Source organism: Tachypleus tridentatus, chromosome 5, assembly GCF_004210375.1.
Source record: "Tachypleus tridentatus isolate NWPU-2018 chromosome 5, ASM421037v1, whole genome shotgun sequence".
NCBI classification, from domain to species: Eukaryota; Metazoa; Arthropoda; class Merostomata; order Xiphosura; family Limulidae; genus Tachypleus; species Tachypleus tridentatus.
In genome coordinates this window covers 48752507-48774955 of record NC_134829.1, presented here as the reverse complement: position 1 = coordinate 48774955, position 22449 = coordinate 48752507, and the positions used below count along the sequence as shown (strand labels likewise).

The window sequence follows — 22449 nt, the reverse complement described above, 5'->3', positions numbered from 1 at the left end:
TCTCACCCAGATCCAGTGTGTGGCATTTGCTTCAAGCTTGTAGAGGGTTGTTGCTTTCCATAGCAAAAGGGTTAATACAAATAAAATTGAACTGTTTATCCTAGTAACTTGGTAAATACCATTTTTCAACAAACAATGTATAAATGTACTAATGGAATTGAGTTTTATGATGAATAGTGCATATTTTCAAAATCAAACTAATCTCATTTCAGGTAACAATCTTCTTTATGTTGCTCTTTATGGCCCCAAAGGACCTTCAGAGGAGGTATACATCAAACACATGGGCCGCAATATGTACCAGGTAAACTATGTAGTGAAGGAAAAAGGCGACTATGTGCTTATTGTTAAATATGGTGATGACCACATCCCAGGCAGTCCTTTTAAGGTGGAAAGTTCATGAGCCTTATCCCCTGACCCATCTCTTCCAAGTGTAGATGAACCCAGTACTGGACACCTACAGTTTTATGCTGGACAGTATACCCCCAAGCCACCTCTTGAAATGCCACATACTTTTGTTTTTTTAAATTTTATATAGCACACCACATTTAATGAGAAAATAAAATTATTCTGTGTATTTTCTCCAATTATGACAATTAACCACATAATGGATACAATCCTTTTTTCCCTTTCTTGAAGGAAGGAGGTGATTGGCACTTGAGAAACTGAACATTTTCTGTTTAATTTGAGAGAACAAACTTCCCTATTATTCTGATGCTATATTTAGTGATGTTGAATAGGTTTCTCATTAGTTGCATGTACTGAGGTATGGTCTTAAGTGCTTCTTAAAATGGAATGTCATCTCAGATTTGCTGAAGATTTTGAGATCTCTCTCAAACCAATGTGTTCAAAATTTGTTTTACAGCTTTCTCTCCTCAAAGTAAATTCTTCCCAATGAGATGTATTTTATATTTTCTCACTTATGTTAAACTTGCAGTGAAATAAACTATTTTTTACAGCAATGAAAGAGATACAGGAAACTGAGTCTACATGTATTTCACTCTCACTGGCATTAGTTTTTTTTAACTAATATAAATAAACCACTGTATTGAACTTGTCAAAAGGTATTTTGCTTTCTCCATTAAGAATGAAATGTTAATTATGCTATAGAGTATTATTGTCATTTTTATATTATAGTGTGTTGCCAATTGATTTGAACTATGCAAACATTAAGGCTTTTTTAAATTATCATGTTCTACGTTTTTTTCTCTTTAAATTTGTTTTTGTTGGGCTGTTAGTTGTGGAAAGTGAATTTAGGAAAACAGTTCATGTTGTACATTTTTTGGTATTGTTTAAATTAGTACTTGTATGTGTTTTGAGTAGTTTTGATGATGATATAAACAAAAGTGCCTTGTCTTTATAAAGAGAGAGTATTTATATTGGTAAACTTTCTAACCCAGCATATACTGCCCTAAGAATTATGATCTTGACTTTTTTTGTAAAAGTTTTCTGAATATGAATTTGCAAGTGCCAAGCTACAAAAACATTGCTTGTCAATAAGTAAGTATCAAATTGGAGGGATTTCTATCATAGAACTATACAGTACATTGATATTTCAAAATAACTTTTGTTTAAACTACGACCTGGAACTGTGTGCCAAGTATTTTTTTTCTTCTTGGAATGTAAAAACTACTCTTAACACTTGTTAAGTAATTAACTTTACTATTGGTGAAGGTATTATCTTTTAGATGGCTATAACCTATCATGGAATAGTACTTGTATGTTCCCCTGATCATCTAATAAAATGTCATTTTGTCACCACATGGTTGTTGTAGTTTTAAATATATTTAGATCAGAAGGTTAAGGCACTTGACTCAGGTTGAGTGTCGCAGGTTCAAATCCCATCACACCAAACATGCTTGCCCTTTCCCCTGTGGGGGACTTAGTGGGATTGACCATCACATTATATTCGTTGGTAAGAATAGCCCACGTGTTGGTGGTGATAACTAGCTGCCTTCCCTCTGGTCTAACTAGCCAAAACAGTTTTCTGCATTTTTTGCCTGATATAAAATTTCTAGTAGTTAATACAAACACTAGAACAAGTTTTAATTTGGATTGGTGTTATCCAAAAACAATGCGACTATAACTCCATACTATACCAATTTAATTAGTCATCTTTGTTGTGAAATTAGGTTATGTTGATAATTATTCAATTATCATAAATCTACTGTGCAAGGTAACCTAACTTCAGAAATAATGATAAACAAACCATACTGCAAAACTGATTTACGTAACACACACAACCCCAATATCCTCGTTTTTAATTTAATTTGTTTTCAAGTTTGAATCACTGATTAAATGATACTTTTGTCTTTAGAATATTCCTCTAAAAAGCCTTTTATACAGTACCACCTTACAGCCATAAACACTTAATTATATTAAAAAAAAAATGAACATTTGTGAGAAACTTGTGTAAAATGGATTTTATGTAAATTAATAGAAACATGATGTTGATTGCAGAAAATGAAATTGCTGAAGTTCCAAAAGGTGACTTTCAACATTTCTTGGAATTTCTGATGTAGATTTAACTTTATTATAATACCTCAAATGATTTGATTTTACCACTGTGATAAGTGCTAGAAATTAACTGTTACTGTATTATTAGCACAGCCTGCATCTATAATTAAAAATTTTAATTTATAATTAGTAAAGCAATAACAATAAACATTATAAATAGCAGGTGCATTGGTTCTCTTCCAGCCATCATATGATGCAAGCTCAAGTTATCTTACATGAATAACTTTAGGTTTATTTTTGTGCAGAAACAGACCTTTAAATCCATCTACATAATAAAAAAAACTGGTATTCAGAGCTTTACCAATTCGCAAGACTTTACTTGTTTTCATACAAATTTCTATACTGAATTTTCTTTAAAACCTCTGAACTTTCCACGCATGAATTTAGGAAGAGGTACAACTGCTGGACAAGGAACTTGCCCCGGTATCTCGCAGATGCAGTGACGATCATAACCTCTGCCAAAATTTGCTGGGTTGTCTTTTTTTTCTTTTTGCATTGCTTCTTCTGTTAATGATTTCCTAAACAAAATTAAAATACTGCAGGTTAACTAAATTTCAACTTAAAAAATAACACCTAGTTTTTAGGGGCAAAATATCAAGACTCAACCTGAACATAACATCACACAGATATTCTTGTACTGGATTATTAGGTATGATGATTCTGATTAGAATTAAGTTTATTATGATGGCTCTTGGAGACATGGGGTTTACATGTACAATACTGTGATACAAAGCATTTGTTCAATATCTAATGGCTTAAAAATATACAGCTAATTTTATGGATAGATCATCCTCTGAAATACCAGATTGGGCAAAATAGAAGTTATTTAGACTGTTAAAGCCTTGTGCTCTAAATGTTTTTCTCCAGATACATGCATCAATTGGTGATGCTTTATTCATAATAAAACTCTGGAACAATAAATAAAATATAGAAATGGTCTGATAGGAATTGTTACGAAAATAATACTTTCTCATATTTAAGAAAATAAATAACTTACTCTGATTTGCCCAAGATTTTTGTCAGGTGACTTAATATTTCATCCTTATTCTTACTGTCAATATCCATGAGGACCTCTTCTCCACTGTCTGTTAAAATGTTTTACATTTATCTTTTTAGGCTTAAAAGAATATCACCAGCACATTATCTGTAATAAACTTGTTTTTGTAAAATATTGAGGGAAGAAAAATGCACGCTTATTGTTTTTCTAGCTTAGTTGCACTGAGCTAAACCTTGCAACTTGTTCTCCCTTTCATGAAATATAAAGAAATCAAACAGTTCATTGTTCAACCTTCTCAATAATTATATTATACAGAAAATGAGAATATACATAAAATTGAGATATTCATGCAAATTGTACAATCACATTTGTCTGTCTGGAATATTTCTTGCAAGGTTCTTAATAAAAAATATTATCAGCAAGGCTCTTGTCTTGGTCATCTGTATTGCTTTTCAAACAAAATCTAACTTACCTAAACTTTTTACAATGAGTATGCTACATAATGTCATCATGTAATGACTATCATTTATTTTAATATTAGTTTTCTTTAACTGCAATGTTCACACAAACATCACCTAGCCCTCATGCAATTTCCTAATATAATGAACATTACACTGAATAAAATTTCTATGGGTTTTAATGAACTCTTTGTCTAAAATACATATTTTGTTCAAAACCATATACTTATCACTTTGCAAATGTGTTTTCAGATGTTTCTGCATATTCAGCTAAGTTTGCCTTCTTAATAACTATATTTAGCTTTGGTTCATTTCATAGACTCCTATAAACACCTTTCAAACTACTTTGTTTTGCTTTGTTTAATAGGCTGTATGCTATTATAGGTGCAACAACTTTACTTTGTTCACTTTATGTGTACTTTTATTAACTAAATTTATGTTGATGCAGTTTTTTTATTATTTTAATAGGTTAGGATTTATTGATCTGAAACATGGTGTTGCACAAAAGCATAGCTTACTTTGGCATACATGAAAAGGAGAAATAAAAACAATTCAAGTAAAGGGCACAAAAACTAGCATGAATATTTTACAGTCACAACCAGTATACTCCAGTTAAGTGCCCCAACCTAGACAGGAGTGTTTTGAACATCTTTATCAAAGTACTAGATATCAGAGTCAAAACATAATTCTTCTTGTCTATATGTACAATTAGTTCCCCAGACATTGTCTGTGAAGTATAATATTTACACAACATTAATTCAGACATGTTTATTTCCCCCACACACACACTGGTCCCAAACCCCATCCTTGCAATAAATAGATATAAAAATTAAAACACCATATGTTTTGAGCCTAGTTTAGTTGTCATTTCCCTAGATATGAGTTTCTATGAAAACAGATCAGTGCATTTTTTTTAAAGGGGGGACCAAAAATAATACATATATTGCTTTAGTTTCCAAGGTTTGCCTGCATCTTTAAATGACAAAAGTATTTAACAAAACATTAAAATATATTCACAAGAGAGCTACAAAGATACTTTAGGTTTTAGAAATATTTAAAGATTGAATGTTGCAGCAGCCTCCGAAGAGTGAAACGAAAGATGTTAGTCAGGTCAACCTACGGAGAGAGGGTGATTATGTCAACAAAAATGTCTACTAATGTTCTTATCAAAAGACCACCACCTTATTTATTTACAGAAGATCGTGTATCTATAAAAATAATATACAAACACAACTATACCCATTGTCTGGTACGAGGAAAAAAAATGACTTTAGAAACTATGATTATGTTTCATGTACATTTACCCCCTGCAGTTTCTATGATCACTGGTGCACAAAAATAATTGATGTTTTAGACAAGTTGTGTGGAAACTGAATCACTGTAAACATAGCAGTTTGTGAATATTTTCAGACATTGATTTACAAGCTTAAAAAATTAATAAACACTTATATTTATATCTCAAGTTTTTTGCTTTCTGACAATTTTAAGAGTAGCTAAAACAAATATTTTAAATGAAACGTTTAAATAAAATTACACAGGGTGGTAGGAACCAACGTATATACATTTAAAATATTCACGTAATTACTTCAATAAAATGTTAAGACTTGCAACTGAAAGTTGATGTGCCATTTTTAATCCTAACAACACGAGTTAAAGGCCGTGTCATTGTGTTTGTTGACTTGCATTCAAAATTTTAATGAATGTATGTCAGTAAGTTTGGTTCCAAACTGTAGATTATAATTCATATTTTAACATTATACATTAGTTACTTTCTTAATTTGAAAAAAAATCTTGTATATCAATTTTTGTGTGTCACTTGGCATGATGAATGCAGTACTGGCTCACATTAGATGTTTATAGTGTCCAAATACAAAGTCTATAGTTTGTTGCATATAAGATACTCAAATTATCCATATTGATAAACTAGAAAGTAAAATAAGAGCATCTGAAATATTACATTTATTGAATCAACCATGGTGGCCCCACCGTCCTCTGCAATTCTTGAAAATACCTGCTTATATCCATCTACAATGATGTGTGTGTAACCAATCAAAAACTCAGAATGAACCCCTAGTGGCAGCTTCTCCAAAGTATTTACACGAAAAACTCTTTCTTTTCATGCTAGATTCCAGGTGATAAAGTAATCCATTGGTTCTTATTTTGTTAGACTCAAATACAGCTTAGTTACTAAGATTGACAAATTATAGTGAAATTCTGCAATATAATAAATATATGATTTTTGGTTACTTCAAGATGTAAATAAAAAAACCTAAAAATATTTTGATTCACATCATCCACATGCAAAATTTGATAGGCTTAGCAGCCTACATGAAGCAGTAAATGAATACATACATCTAACTACAAGCAATAATTGTTTGCTATACATTTTTATTTATTGTTCTATTTTAAAAAATAATTTTAAGAACTATAAAGTGTAATAATATATATATCACATACACACACATATGTAATGCATTATAACTGAAATGTAGCTAAATTATAATATATATATATATATATTATATACACACACACACATAATGTATTATAACTGAAATGTGACTGTATTTAACTAATACTAGTCTGCAAAACACACCCAAGACAGGTCAATTTTGTGCTCTTGGATACAGTAACATGAGTGCACACGCACTGCATCTTTGCAACCTCTGTGATGTTATTGTTAGTCAGGCATGGCTGAAAGGTCAGTATAGTAAAAATAATAAATATGTATAAATGTACAATGTAATGAGATTTAAGACATTTAGGTCAAACTTGTGTTTCTGCATTTTTATCTGTAGTCATTCTAGACTGAAAGAAAAGCATAATTTATATTTATTTCCTAAATTTGTTGTGGTGAAAAGTGAAACCAACCTAATTTGTACAAACATACAGTAGTGAAAATAACAGGTAAGATACAAAGTGTTTTCTGAAAAAAATTTGATAATTATCTGTACATTACGAAGATTTCAAGTGTGACATATAAACATTTTCTGATGCATAAAAGTGGTTTTAATCTTAAAATTAAAATTACATTTGAAAAGGAAAAAGGCATGAGAGTGACATTACTTAAGAAGTCTTAAAACTTGACAAAAAAAATCAGATATTTTGAGCATGAAAGTCTTGTAATGTTTATTGATAATCTGTAAAATTTTGTGAACATGTGATTAATAATTTAGATGTTACAGCATGAAAACTATATACAACATACACAAAATGGTTATGAGGTTTGTCTCTGGGACTAAACCTGTGCTGAAAACATTAATGGCCCTGTCTTTGTTTATTGTAATGCTGTTTGTTGAGCTCTATCAACACATGTCTGATATTTTCACACATTTCTAAAAAAAAGTAACAATAACTGGCCTATCCGTGAATGTTGCTAGTAAGATAATTTCATTGAACATATCTCACCTAGCCAAGTTCTGATGAAGGGTGTAGGGGTCATGTTCTTGAGCCCAATAATCTGAACATCAGGATTTTTATACATAATCTGTGGAAGGTACCAGAATACAAAATCCCTGAAAAAATAAAAATCTGTTTTCATTTAGTCAAATCAATGAAATTAAGATAATAGCAAAATTGTGATATTGGAATATAAAACTATACAGTCTGCCATACTCCCACTAGTTGTAAAGAGCAATCGAGGTCATCTCTTTACAACCCAAACAATTATACCAACATTGAATTTAACTTTTATTTACTGTGACAACATAAAATACATGATTTACCTATAAATAAATAAATCACCTTAAACTGTGCATATAAAACCCACACTGTTTGTTTCAGATTTTATCACACACTAAACTAAACATCTCTAATGTTGAACTAATAAACTGGAAGGAAGGCAGCTAGTCAATAGCACCCAATACAAACTCTTGAACAGTGGGATTTGACTGTCACTCAAAAGCAAAAATAACAGGAGAGAGAGAAAGACAGCTTCATATCTTTGTAATCAAAGCAGCAAAGAAGTAACTGGAATGATCTGATCTTTGTGAGGAAAGAGGGAACCATAAACAAATGCAGGTAGTGGAAGCTGTTGGCAAAAGATGTGCAAAGGTGGAGCAGGCTAAGCTGAAACAATGGAAGCAAGTAATCAAGTATCCTGAGTCTGAGAAGAAAAAGACAGAATGAAACCAACTACCTGTTGCACAATGTTGGCAACATAACTGACCTTCAAATGCCCCCAGTCACCACCAGTGTATTGGTAAATAACTCCGAGTAGTAGAGAGCTGGGGTGGTTTTACAAGCAAGGATATGTGAATTGATAGCCTGGATGATCCACAAAAGTGTTTACCTTTTCTTATGTTACCTAATTAATAAAAATGAATATGTTTTGCACCCAAGTAAAAATAAGAGACAATAAGCCAACTGAAAATACAAATTAAAATGTGCAATGCAAAAATCCTGTAATTCTTTCAAAAATAAAAGTCTGGACTAAGCAGAGCCAGTGAAAATAATAAGCCTTTCTTAAAACCCAAATGGTCCTGGGGTTTACTGCACATAGAGAGTATGTTTCCCTCCAACCAATGGAAGTTAATGATCTTATGATTGTATCATAGGCTGTCACAGTCACAGTACATACAATGTAAATAAAGATATAAGTTTCATTCAAAGCTTTTAACATGCACAAGGAAAGAGCTCTTAGTTCTGTGAAAAGGTAATAAGCATTTCTGAATAATTTGTTTTTCTTTCCAATATAACTTTTCACTTTTTATTCAAAAATTGCTTTAGAACTCTATAAAGTGATATTTACAACAAAAAGTAAATATTACAAGTAAACTACACCACCCACCTAACACCCACTATTGTAATTAATTTACATAAATACTGGGATCATCTTCTGAATTACACTTAACATTTGGGTAACTTACTGTAAATCTTTGTTCTTCGTGAATAATATACCATTCAAAATGCTGTACCTAATCAAGAAATATATTTTCAAATATACCGTAATTCACATCTTGAACACTTGATAGATGGAAACAAAACTATTGCATTAATTCTAAGCTCATTAAGAAAAAAAATTGGGAAATTTAAAAATGATAACACTCCTGTGTGAAATAATATTTACCCAATGGTTTTGAAGGAGGTTAAGAATTATCACCCAGTTGTGTTTGAATAGTGGGCTAACTGGACGTTAGCTAATATCATTTCTGTTTTGTTTTTTGAATTTCATTCAAAGCTACATGAGGGTTATGTGCACTATTCCTGCTTTCAAGAGAAGTAATAAAACTTTTCCCAATAATTATACATTCATTAATCTCACGTCAGTTGTTGATAAAAAATTGATAGTCAACATGGTTTAACTAGGAGAAAATCTTGCCTTACAAATCTTTTGACAGTCTTTGAAAAGTTTACTTCTTATGTAAATGATATTAAGGATGAAGTTTGGTGTATTTGTATTTTGTTTGGTGTACTTGTATTTGTATTTTCAGAAAGCATACAACAAGGTGCCACATAAAAGGCTTGTAAAACAAATATCTATAGATGTGTGGGATAAGTTAGCAAATTAGATAAAAGAATAGATGAATGAGAGAAAGCAGAGGGTTGTTACAAATTGAGTGCAGTCAAACTGGATTAATGTCACCAGTGGGGTACTTCAGAGCTCAGCCTTAGGACCTTTTCTCTAAATTAGCATCACTGATATACATAAGGAATGGTCAATAAATTACTTATATTTGCAGATGATATCAAGGTGTGAAGAAGATGCTGTTGATTTACAAAAGAATGTTGATCATTTAGTAAGTTGGACAAATAAATGACAGGTGGGTTTCGATTATAATAGATTCAGAATAATGTATGTGAGTTATCATAATTTGAATTATAATTATATTTTGCATGGGAATAACCATAACAGTGTCATGAAATAGGAGAATCTCAGTGTAACAGCTAATCAGTCTCTCAAGCCATCTAAACAGTGTGCTTTTGCTGTTGCATGTGCTTTTCTTGCAGCAAAGCCACATTGGGCAATCTGCTATGTTTACCAAGGGGAATCAAACCCCCAATTATAGTGTTGTAAATCTGGAAACATACTGTTATCTCAGCAGGGGACAAAGGCAAATAGGATTTTAGGTTGTATCTACAGAAATATTGAACACAAGTTTAAAAAGGTTATAATTTCATTTTATAGGTCACTGGTTAGGCCACATTTGGAGTACTGTGTTCAGTCTTGGGTTCCTTACTGTAGGAGGGACATTGAATTGTTGGAAATGGTTCGGAAAAGGGTTACTACAGGGTATTCGGAAAGCCACTGTGCAGTTTTGTCTGTTAATAAATATATAAGTGCACAGTGACTTTCTGAACATCCTGCAGAATGGTAACTGGGATGGAGAGGTTGAAATCTCTCAAATTGTTTTCTCTTGAAAAAGGAAGAATTAGAGAGAAGATGATTGAGGTGTTTAAGATTGTAAATGGAATTGATATTGTTGATGTATTGTCTTTTTCATACATAACAATGAGAATAGTAGGACCAAGGGACACAAATATAAATTTTTGCAGACTAGTAATTACCTTCAGCTAAGTTTTGTTTTACTAACAGGGTGGTTGGTCTTTGGAATGGGTTGCCTTATGATGTTGTGGAGACAGTAAGTTTAAGAGAAAGCATGATAAGTATGTCAACGATAAAAGCTGGCTTTCAGATTTTATTTTTTTATAGCAGTTTTAGTTTAGTTTAGAAGATGGAACAGCTAAGATGAACTAATAGATGCCACATTGTTCTAAGATATTATAAGACAGTTTCACATGCTCATGGAGTCAGAATATTAGTACATCAGAGTAAATATGATAATTATGTTACATGTACAATCGTTATTTACTATCTTTAAGAATCACTTTTTGACAATACTCTGTTTAACAACGTTATCTCACCTTGCTCCCTCATGGTCTTTGCCTTTAATGTTATAGTTGATTGTCACCACTTTAACCATGTCCTTAAATACAAGTCGCCCTTTTTCTAAGTACTCCTTTGTCCTCCTAATTGGTGCTCGGCCAACCATAAAAGGCATGTTGAAGATGAATTTGTGTTCACCAAGGAAAATTATAAATACTATCACACTCCAATAACACTGCTACATAAGAAGAAGAAAATAAACAGTTATCATAATGATACATTCTCCAGTACAGTCTCTCATAACTATCATGGTATAAATGATACACTCTCCAGTACAGTATCTCAAAACTATCATGGTATCAATGATACACTCTCCAATACAGTCTCTCATAACTTTCATGGTATAAATGATACACTCTCCAGTACAGTCTCTCAAAACTATCATGGTATCAATGATACACTCTCCAATACAGTCTCTCATAACTTTCATGGTATGAATGATACACTCTCCAGTACAGTCTCTCAAAACTATCATGGTATCAATGATACACTCTCCAATACAGTCTCTCATAAGTTTCATGGTATAAATGATACACTCTCCAATACAGTCTCTCATAAGTTTCATGGTATAAATGATACACTCTCCAGTACAGTCTCTCATAATTATCATGGTATCAATTATACACTCTCCAATACAGTCTCTCATAACTTTCACAGCATTAATGATACACTCTCCAATACAGTCTCTCATAACTTTCACAGCATTAATGATACACTCTCCAATACAGTCTCTCATAACTTTCACAACATCAATGATGCATTCTCCAGTACAGTCTCTCATAACTTTCATGGCATCAATGATACACTCTCCAATACAGTCTCTCATAACTTTCACAGCATTAATGATACACTCTCCAATACAGTCTCTCATAACTATCATGGTATCAATGATACACTCTCCAATACAGTCTCTCATAACTATCATGGTATCAATGATACACTCTCCAATACAGTCTCTCATAACTTTCATGGCATAAATGATACACTCTCCAATACAGTCTCTCATAACTTTCATGGCATAAATGATACAGTCTCTCATAACTTTCACAGCATTAATGATACACTCTCCAATACAGTCTCTCATAACTTTCACAACATCAATGATACATTCTCCAGTACAATCTCATAACTTTCACAACATCAATGATACATTCTCCAGTACAGTCTCTCATAACTTTCATGGCATCAATGATACATTCTCCAGTACAGTTTCTCATAACTTTCATGGTATCAATGATACACTCTCCAATACAGTCTCTCATAACTTTCACAGCATTAATGATACACTCTCCAATACAGTCTCTCATAACTATCATGGTATCAATGATACACTCTCCAATACAGTCTCTCATAACTTTCACAACATCAATGATACATTCTCCAATACAGTCTCTCATAACTTTCATGGCATCAATGATACACTCTCCAGTACAGTCTCTCATAACTTTCATGGCAAAAATGATACACTCTCCAGTACAGTCTCTCATAACTTTCATGGTATAAATGATACATTCTCCAGTACAGCCTCTCATAACTTTCACGGCATAAATCATACATTCTCCAGTACAGTCTCTCATAACGTTTATGGAATAAATGATACATTCTCCAGTACAGCCTCTCATAACTTTCATGGCATAAATCATACATTCTCCAGTAGTCTCTCATAACTTTCACGGCATAAATCATACATTCTCCAGTACAGCCTCTCATAACTTTCATGGCATAAATCATACATTCTCCAGTACAGTCTCTCATAACTTTCATGGCATAAATCATACAATCTTCAGTACAGTCTCTCATAACTTTCATGACATAAATGATACATTCTCCAATAAGAATAACATACTGGACTAAATATGTACATTTTAAATTTAATAGACTGGAGAGATAATGAGGGAAGGATGTCATCATAATATTTTAAGCCAAATAAGGTTTTTAATAAAGAGTGATTATAAGGAGAAACTACAGATTTAAAATGGTCATATCTTACAACATTAAGAGGTGAAAGAACCATCTATATGAAAAGAAATTTTTATACATACTTCATAGATTTTTAAGAGTTAACCATTCAATGTTAATGCAGATGAGGATATATCAATTAGATACCTGGACCCTAAAAAACTAATACTGTAGTCAGGAAGCATAAGTTTTCATCAATTCAGACTGCTTCAGAATGGCTCCAGAATTCCAATATCTGATTCACCTACCATTAAAACTGCATGCTAATACAAGTAATATATAATCTGTATAAAGAGTGATTGAAGAGATAAGTAATTATTAACAATGAATGGATTAAGTTTTTGTTTAATCAAAAGAGAATCTGGTGTAATAAGGTAAACCTGAGAAAGAGAAAATATTTACTTGTTAAGATTTGTTGATAAAAGAAACCTATGGATTCAGGATACGTGTGAACAAAAGTATTGCAAGAAAAATCATGCTTTATGTTTGGAGTATGTAGATTCCAAATCTAGAATTCAAATTTATGTGGAAGGTAACTTTTGACAAGTTTTGGTCACAAATTCTTTTAAACCATTTATATCTAAAAATATGCATTTTTCTCTCATCCAGTAGGATCATCTATACTGAACATTTACATCACTAGTTATATCTGCAGAATGTAGATCTCTGTTTCCCTGATAAGATGAAAGTTTTCCCCATATCTGCAGACCCCCAATCGTTAGCTGATTACCCACAAGAATTGATTACACATAGTGTCAGGTAAAATAGTATATTAAATATATGATTAAATTACTGTTACTAAAACAATCAAAATAAGTGTTTCTAATCATTACTGTTTTGAATAATTTTGCTTTGAAATGCTGCCTTTGTCATTTTCATTATTTTTATTAATTAAAGGTTATTTAGCTTAATTCATTAATATCACAACTCACAAGAAAAAGATGCTAATCACACCTGGTGATTCTAATCATTACTATTTTCAATTATTCCAACTATCCAAGTCACATAAGAATATATGTTATTTGAATGCAGTAAAGAATCAAATCCATTAACTGCTTAGCTCTACACACCTGTATAACTATCCTTACAAAAGTTAAGCCTATTTGAATGCAGTAAAGAATCAAATCCATTAACTGCTTAGCTCTACACACCTGTATAACTATCCTTACAAAAATTAAGTCTATACACACCTTTCCTGCATGTCAATCTCACTTTCTCCCCAAATTTTAAGAAGTAAATAATTTGTTACATAGAAATACTTCATACAATTGTAATACTTATACAGATTGAGCTAAGGTATAATTCATTTTAAATTAATTACACTGGAACTTTGGTAGGTCTATCATTCCAACCAGACATTTATATATATTGTAATGAGATGGGCTATTAGCTTGGAATGAACTTTTAATGAATAAAAACTAAACTGACTGACAGTGGATTTGGACTTTAACTTAGTGAAGAAATGCAATATTCTCTGTGTTTAAGAATTATTGTTTTGCTTTTTCCATGAGAACTCTCTCACCATAGATGCCAGAGTATCTTAACATATGAATTATGTTCTCTTCAAAAACCGTTTATTTTCCCCAAAATTCCATAATTTGTAGGAAGTTGCCTCAAAATCACAGAGAAAGAAATGAATAAGTTTATTTCCAACACAGCACATGTCCCTCCATATTCAAAATCAGTTTTGTGAGTGATTATAAAAGACAATGATATTGAATCAGTACTACAGTTAACTATTGGAACTATTATTAAAGTTTCCACAGTTCTAATGGGTTTACTGAGATATCAACTATGTACATAAGTGTAAAATATTCATGTTTGAAAATGATTATCTTCTAGTCTTCACAAAATACACAATGCTACTGCAACAATGCTGTTAATTCTTCATAAAACCACTACACTGATGGATAACTTAGGCAAAAAGAAAAACATGAAATAAACTTTAATATCAAACTCTCCTATAGGGTATTTTTCTGTTTGCTATCTCTCAACTGAATGCGTATGTATATATTTTCTCAAATATTGATAGAATGATTGCATACGTCCTGCCTGCAGGGCTTTTGTTTATATATCTGTGACATTCTGCTCCATGACATGACTTTTCTTGCACATTGAAACTTCATTATGCAACCATCATCAAAAACTGGATCTTTGTTTTGGTTTACTTCATTATTTCATATCCATGTGCATTTATGGTCAAAATGAAAAAGTTTAGACATGGTGGGGATGTTGACATAATAGTTTAAGTCTTTTTTAGGTGTGTAAAGACCAGTACAACAACTTACAGGTCGAGGGTCTAAGACTCCACAGATGAGTCAAATATCTATCTCTAGACAGCCTATGAGCATTTTCCTTCACTTTGGGTAAAAAACAAAATGAAACTTTCTCTTATTATTTAAGTAATAAATACCTCAATTTTAAATGTATTTTTAAATTAAGTATTACATTTTTCAAAATTTGAAGTTACTTCTTGTGAAAATATCTTTTGAAGTTTGGAATTGGTTGATAGTCACATTGTTCTTCAACGCCTGATCTGAAGCAGTGAAACCATTGTTTCCCTTAAGTTGCTTCGATTTTGAAACATCTCATATTTATGCACAACTTATACCAGTTATAATGTTATTCTAACTGACAACCATCACAATAATATACTTTTTAGGTATTATACAATTCGTAGTAAAGTCAAAATTAAGGTTTGTTCAGCAACTGTATTATTTATAAAACACATTTACTAAATGTTTTCCTTTGCACTTCATTAGCAGTAAAGACTCTAACTCGAAAGGGGTTAAAAACTAACATACCACATGTTCAGAAAATAATAATTTGAAAAATTCATTTACTGATAAATCTACAATATAATCAAATATTATACATAATAATACACATTTAATTTTCTTTACAACTTACTCACCACACTAAAACTATAGCGCCCTCTGTAAATAATGCATTATATAATTATTTAGACAACTTTCAAGAAAGGTTTGTATTACGCTAATGTTGAACGCTAAAACATAAATACATATATGGAAAAATATTTTTGAGACGTCGCTTTATTACCAGAACATGATTTTCAGAATAAAATTAACAGAATATTAAATATATCGACATTGATTCCATTGAAATACCGTTTATTTCAAATACATTTTATGGAACTTTTCAAAACTATAGATTTTAAGATATATAACATAGAGTAAAACACCAGGATATTTAACTTCTTCAAAGAGTGAGTGATTTACAACATTCTTTAAAAATTCAATATATGTCTGTCTTATTATATACTCTTCAAAAAAAGAAACGCAAAAGGGATATTTTTGTTATTTTAAAGAGAAATATATGTAATAACGTTACAAGCTCAGAATATGTGATGTTACATGTGTTATGGCACTGATTGTCAGACGAAAATGGCAATAAAAGTTGTGCACTTTGAAAACGGAGGAAAACATTGGATTTTTCGCCAAAACACATGCGTGCCCAATAAATTTGTTTGAGAGATCTGCATGTTCTACAAGTGCAACATGTGCAAAATCCCTATAAAAGTGACGGGATCTCGGTTTTCATAGCTCAGTGTTAAGCCACCGACACGCAATACAGTTACGCCAAGACTGACTGAAGCACAAGGCAACAATGCCATTGGTCGCTTGGAAGCAGGCGAATCTCGATCAGATGTTGCCAGAGCTGTGAATGTTCACCCAAGCACCATCACAAGGCTATGGAATCGTCACCAACAACATGGATAAACTTGTGACCCGTCCACGATCTGGCAGACCTCGTGTGACCACGCCCACACAAGATCGCTACATCCGGTTACGTCACCTTCGGGATAGAACATAGAACCACCACTGCGACGTTTACTGCCTCAACCATACAAGGGCTGCGTAGGATTTCCGATCAGACCGTACGCAACCGTCTACGAGATGCAGGAATCCGACATCGACGTCCAGTAAGAGGCGTCATCCTCACTCAGCAACATCGTCAAGCACAGCTGCAGTGGCCTGGGCCACATCGGGTATGGCCTCATCGACGATGGAGGCATGTTTGGTTCAGCGATGAATCACTTTTTATACTTCGTAGGCAGGATGGAAGGACCCGTGTTTACCGTCGCCGAGGTGAACGTTTTGCAGCAAACTGTGTGCAGGATGTTGACAGATTTGGTGGTGGCAGCATCATGATGTAAGCTGCCATCGCCTACAATGCCAGAACAGACCTTTTGCACATTCCAGGGAATCTTACGGCTCAACGATACGTCGACGAGATTCTTAGGCCCCATGTGCAACCCATCATGGTGAACGTCAACGACGTTTTTCAACATGACAAAGCCCGTCCTCATACAGCCTGACTCACCACTGTCTTCTTGAGACACCACAACATCAACGTTCTTCCCTGGCCCTCCAGATCACTAGATTTAAACCCCATCAAACATCTTTGGGACGAGTTGGACCGACGTCTGCGACGGCGACAACCTCAACCGCAGACTCTACCTCAGCTTGCAGCAGCTTTGCAGGCTGAGTGGACAGCCATTCCACAGGATGTGATTCGTCATCTCATCGCTTCCATGGGCAGGAGATGCCAAGCAGTTATTGATGCTCATGGGGGGCATACTCGTTATTGACGTTGAGTGACGTTAAACTTCAACTAGTGAGCGTGGACTTCGCCTTTGCAGACTTTGGATGTTCAGCAGTGAATGTGCAAAGTTTCACACATGTCACACAGAACTACCCGGAATAAACTTGTTAACAATTTGTCTCATATTTTGCCTTTTGCGTTTCTTTTTTTGAAGAGTATAGTTTATTCTGAAACTCAAGAGTTGGTAAATTTAATAACGTGTCATAAAAGTATTATTATTCTTTCCATTGTAACGTGTTGTTTACAAGATCGATACAAGACTCACGACATGAAAATTTGACAGTAAGAAAAGCTTTTAGAATGATGAAAAGAAGAGAAAAAGTTTGAGTTATTTAATAATCAAACTAAAGAGCTCATGTAATTCGAGAATGAAAAATATACTTAGTTTGCTAAACAGAAAAACTTAACCTCGATAAAGAAAAGTGTTAATGTTCGTTGTGGTTTTATTACTTCCCTTTGGACGATAAAATATTATTAAACATCTAAAATTAAAACAACTGTAAAAGAACATTTTATATTAACTTGACGAGTTGTATACTGTAAAAAGAACAAAAAAATATGGTAGTAACTGGTCATAACACGACAACCGCGCGTTTTCCTATTGCCAAATGCACCCTTACATAAACATAATATATATGTTTTTTTGTGTGTAACACAGGCCTTGTTATATATACCACCTGTAAAACATGGTAAACATTGCAATACAACACAAAAAATAACCTTTTTACATTGAATACAATTTTGACAATAATTAGTTTATAATAATAGAAACACTTTTTGACAGTAAATCAATAGCTGTAATATAAAATTAAATATGGAAAAAAAAGCTTTAGGAAAACCACGGATAACATTTTAATTTACCCTTTAATACTGATAGTCAATCTAGATATAATTTAAGATATTTTATCCTAAATCAATTTCAGAATAATATAATACAAAAAGTTTACATTAAATCCAAAACATACCATAAAAGACCCTTCAACATTAAATCATAAAAATTATAATTACAAAAAATACCTTTTACAAAATATATTTTAAAATAATAACAAAAGTAATAAAATTGAAACTGAGAAACAGAACGAATTCTTTAACAACGATGATTAAACAGGGTAATATTAAAATAACAAAATAAAGATGCACAGGTAATATTGTAGTACAGGACTATAACATGTGTTTGCCCTTCCTTAGTGTTAATATGCATATTTTCTCATAATTCTGTGTTTGATTGAGTTCAGTCTGGATCCAAATAGTCAATCAAATAAGACTCTGAACTTTCTTTTCCTCCAGTGCACATGACACGTGAATTCATCAATTTCCATTAGTCGTGTTTTTTACAAGAAAGCTAACTTCTGTAGTTGTGAGATATAGTGATTTTTTTATGTTAGGAATCATATAAAGACTATTGGCTGCAACACCCTCCACCTTCCATACATTACCCTTATCCACTCTAATTCCAGTGATAAGGGTAATGTGTGCAAGGTGGAGTCATGTATGCAAAGCTGGAATTGTAAGATTTTTATCACGTTTATCAACTTAAAGTTAGGTTTGTGCCCGAAAGAATAGTTCTTAAAGTTTCGGCTTTAACTTTATCTTTAGGTGCAACGTTTTGCTTAATATTTGTTACTTGATGAAAACCTTGTTTTAATGTAAGTACGGGTTGTTGCGGGATCTAACTTTCAAAGGAGTTGGAAGTTTGATTTTCTTGTTTAACTTGTAACTTAAACACATTGACCGTCCTTCTGAATTAAACTTAACTTTGAGGTTTATTTTAGATTTTATTTATTTGTTAATATCTAACCTTAACTTTAGTGCAACTTACTAGGAAGAGCACATAAAATGGTAAAATAAACTGTTAAAGGTGAAACTTTGTAGAATGGACAGCAACCGCCTATAATGGAGACACAAGTGTAGAGAATGGCGTTCGACAGTCTCTTGCCTTTCTACATCACAATGTTTATCCCAACTCTATGGCACTGCGTTTGGAGAAGATTGAGGCAGTGCAACTATCTGTGGATCTGCGGAAGCCCTCTCTTGAAAGTAAGACTTCACAAATGCTGTAATATTTAATGCCATCTGACGTGCCCGGAAGAATTGATGAAGTTATTTTTTCGATGCTGAACCTTGGCATAAGTAAAACCCAGATGAGTGAGAATTGTAAACAGACAGTGTGGTATGACAGAAAGTTAGTGGGACATTCGATATGGGATTTCTAAATATTTGCCAACCAGAGAGGAAAAACTTTATATCTGGTTGGTGCCGTCCATTACAGAAGATACAAATGGGCCATTGATGAACAAATTACACTAATACATGTTTTTCTAGCAAATGGTTGAGCAGTATGAAACTTCTTAATACTGGGGTGGTCCTTGAAGAGTCGTAATTCATACAGAAGATGCTACTAGCGGATGATATCCACCAGCAGGTGAGATACTAGGCATTTGCACAATAATTGATCATTGGGGAAGTAATAACTCTAGCAGATCACAAGGACATCATCATTAACAAGTTAACTGAAGGACAACTGAGTGAGACCATGAATTATCAACTAGTAGGGGGATAAATTTGTACTTTGAATAATAATGTAGTATCGTTGATAATGAAGTTTGATGTGATTACCTCAGAAATTTACAGAACATTAAGAAAACAGTTGATAGTAGCTGTTATAGTGCCTGCACTATGATCCACTCTGTTGAAGACTGTGCCTCTCATAGAACTCGGAATCTACTGAGAATGGAGCAACAGCTGATGCCACAAATTGTTGTGGCACAAATGAGCTAGTTTTCTGCAACTATGCACGGTCACCCAGGATCCTTCTATGGTGTTTGTGCTGCGGCAAATGTGGCTAGAGATTCCAAAAGGAAGTAATTTTTGGAATGGAGATCCCAACCATGTACTATGATAAAGGGTTTCAGAAGTATATTTACATTTGTTACTTATATTTTGGCGTGCATTACGATAGATTTATCTCTTCATCCCGAACTAGTGCAGAAAAGCCAGTGGTGAGTTGTCACTCAAGCCCAGCAAACTAATTGGGCCCGAACTGAGTATTGACACTGACTTGAAAAGGTGTGATTGTAGCCTTAGCTCTTTTAGAGCTCAGTAATCCTTGGCATGTGCCTAGATAAATGCACATAAAAGTTTTGGTTGACACAAAAACTGCAAGGCCCTGATAGTTTCTACCACGTATCAGACACTCTTATTAAAATCCTCACTCCAGTCAAAGAATACTTACTTCATTCTAAGGAACAGAGTATACTCATTCTGAATGAAAAGGCACATTTCTTATTACATCTAGCCCATGTGAATAATAAAACAAAAATTAATATCACAGATCTTAGTTCTGGCATTGGCGTCCTTGGCATAAATGTACTACAGAAACTCTCTCTTAACTTCAGTTGTGTAACTGATGAGCTGAGCTTTGATTAGAAAATTTCCCGGTGCTGGTCTCAAGTACCAAGAAACAATGGACTGTTAGTGTGTACCACTGTGTACACAACTTATGTATCATGGTTTCCTATTGATAATACTGGGCGTTTTGATGTTGCAAAAACGGCTCTTGAAACAATGTATAAAACACACTGTCTTTTATCTGGAAAGTAGGCAGCAATAGCAAAGATAGTGGTCAGTCCTTCAGAGGGTGAAGTCACAGTGTTGTTCTACAATTATTGATGATTGGTTATTGATATTACGACTAGAATTATTTTTGAAGTGATAAGCGAACTGCAAATGACTGTCAATCAATAACCTGCTTCCAACAGAAACATGCACTCAACATAGAGGAAGCATACCAGTGTACTTGTTGGACCAGATAGCCATTTGAAAAAAACTAAAATTTCAAACCTCCACGTAGAAACAGGCAATGCAAGTCCTATAAAATAGTTGCTGTGCAAGCTTCCTTGGAGCACTATGGATATACTCTAAACTTATACAAAATATATGTTAATGGAAAAGACCATACAATATTCTTAAAGTGCATGGTCTTTTCCTGTGGTAAATGTTTGGAAAAATGTTAGTAATAACAGGTTCTGTGCTCATTTCTGCCTGCTGAATGCTGTTACATGCAATGATATCTTTCTGTTACAATCAAAAAAGAATATTTAAACATAATTAAAGATACTCAATAGTTCAGCATTATAGACATGTTCTCCGATTACTAGAAATTTGAGCTGGATGATCAGAATAGATTTAAAAGTGCATTCAATATACAGGGTGATTTGAGTTCTGAGTATGGCATTCAGCCTGTGTAATGCTCTAACCACGATAGAGAGTCTAATGGATCTCATGTTTAAAAATGCCTGGTATATGTGGATGACAAATTTATATTTGGCCAAGCGCTTGAATATGCTGTTATAAACCTACCCATTGTTCTAAAGAAAATAATAATGGTAATATTAAAGTTAAAACCCAAGCAGTGCACACTGGTGTGCACACAAGTAGACTTTCATAGTTATATAACAGGTAGAAAGGGCCTAAGTTGATTACACAAGTTAGAATATTCTGTTGACTGTTGAACAAACAATGAAAAGAGCTAATGGTAATTCTTTTCTATTTGATTATTCAGATATTTCAGAGTTTCTGACATTGCCTACTGTATCTGAATCTGATTGTGCTTTGATGTCATCAGAGCTGTGGATGAAGATACATTCCTCAATGAGGTATCTGATGTGCAGGTTCTTGAAGATGTGACTGTGGGTTTATCCATGTGGGTTATAGAGCATCAAAACATGTTTCTTGCTGCTTCACCACTAATGGAGGTAGGATTCAGACAAGCCAACAAAATTCAGTAAGACCTGTAGTTGTTGTCCAGCCAGTTCGCCTCACCTTGGAATAAGGAATTAGAACAAACCCAAATCAGTGAGATGCATGTGTCCCGAGTTATTTACAACTTATAATAGCGTGAATAGGAGTTACACATGATTCAAAGGGCAATAAATCAATAAAATTTGATTATAAATAGATGTATATTTTTACGAACTTAGAGCTACTTGGAATAAATGCATGTAGTTTCA

The 22449-nt window shown here is 33.2% G+C and overlaps 2 protein-coding genes across 4 annotated transcripts in view; one reads left to right on the top strand and one right to left on the bottom strand.

Annotated features, from left to right (window-relative positions):
* Positions 1-1758, top strand: part of LOC143251118 (filamin-A-like) — a 137683-nt gene extending 135925 nt beyond the window's left edge. The window contains exon 38 of the mRNA XM_076502484.1: positions 213-1758. Coding sequence (XP_076358599.1) covers positions 213-400 — 188 coding nt within the window. The 3' untranslated portion in view covers positions 401-1758. The remainder of the gene's footprint in view (positions 1-212) is intronic.
* On the bottom strand, positions 207-15794 carry mRpS25 (mitochondrial ribosomal protein S25). Of its 3 annotated transcripts, XM_076502481.1 has the most exons (7): positions 15729-15744; positions 15103-15174; positions 12962-13058; positions 10834-11033; positions 7378-7484; positions 3512-3599; positions 207-3032 (listed from the first exon to the last, which is right to left on the bottom strand). In XM_076502481.1, the coding sequence occupies exons 4-7, from the start codon at positions 10968-10970 to the stop codon at positions 2852-2854; spliced, it is 513 nt and encodes a 170-aa protein (XP_076358596.1). In that variant the 5' UTR covers positions 10971-11033; positions 12962-13058; positions 15103-15174; positions 15729-15744; the 3' UTR covers positions 207-2851. The 3 variants fall into 3 exon arrangements, with proteins under 3 accessions (XP_076358596.1, XP_076358595.1, XP_076358597.1); XM_076502480.1 differs by lacking the exon at positions 12962-13058 and having other exon boundaries at positions 15729-15778; XM_076502482.1 differs by lacking the exons at positions 12962-13058; positions 15103-15174 and having other exon boundaries at positions 15729-15794.
* Between the last annotated feature and the right edge of the window lie 6655 nt (positions 15795-22449).

What these genes read in the sequence shown, in the direction of transcription:
- mRpS25 (XM_076502482.1), bottom strand. Translation starts at nt 10,970, where the DNA reads ATGCCTTTTATGGTTGGCCGAGCACCAATTAGGAGGACAAAGGAGTAC. An exon ending in AAAGACCATGAGGGAGCAAG is followed by an intron (nt 7,485 to 10,833) that starts GTGAGATAACGT and finishes TTATTTTTTCAG; the next exon opens with GGATTTTGTATTCTGGTACC. An exon ending in AAAATCTTGGGCAAATCAGA is followed by an intron (nt 3,033 to 3,511) that starts GTAAGTTATTTA and finishes AATTTTGTTTAG; the next exon opens with GAAATCATTAACAGAAGAAG.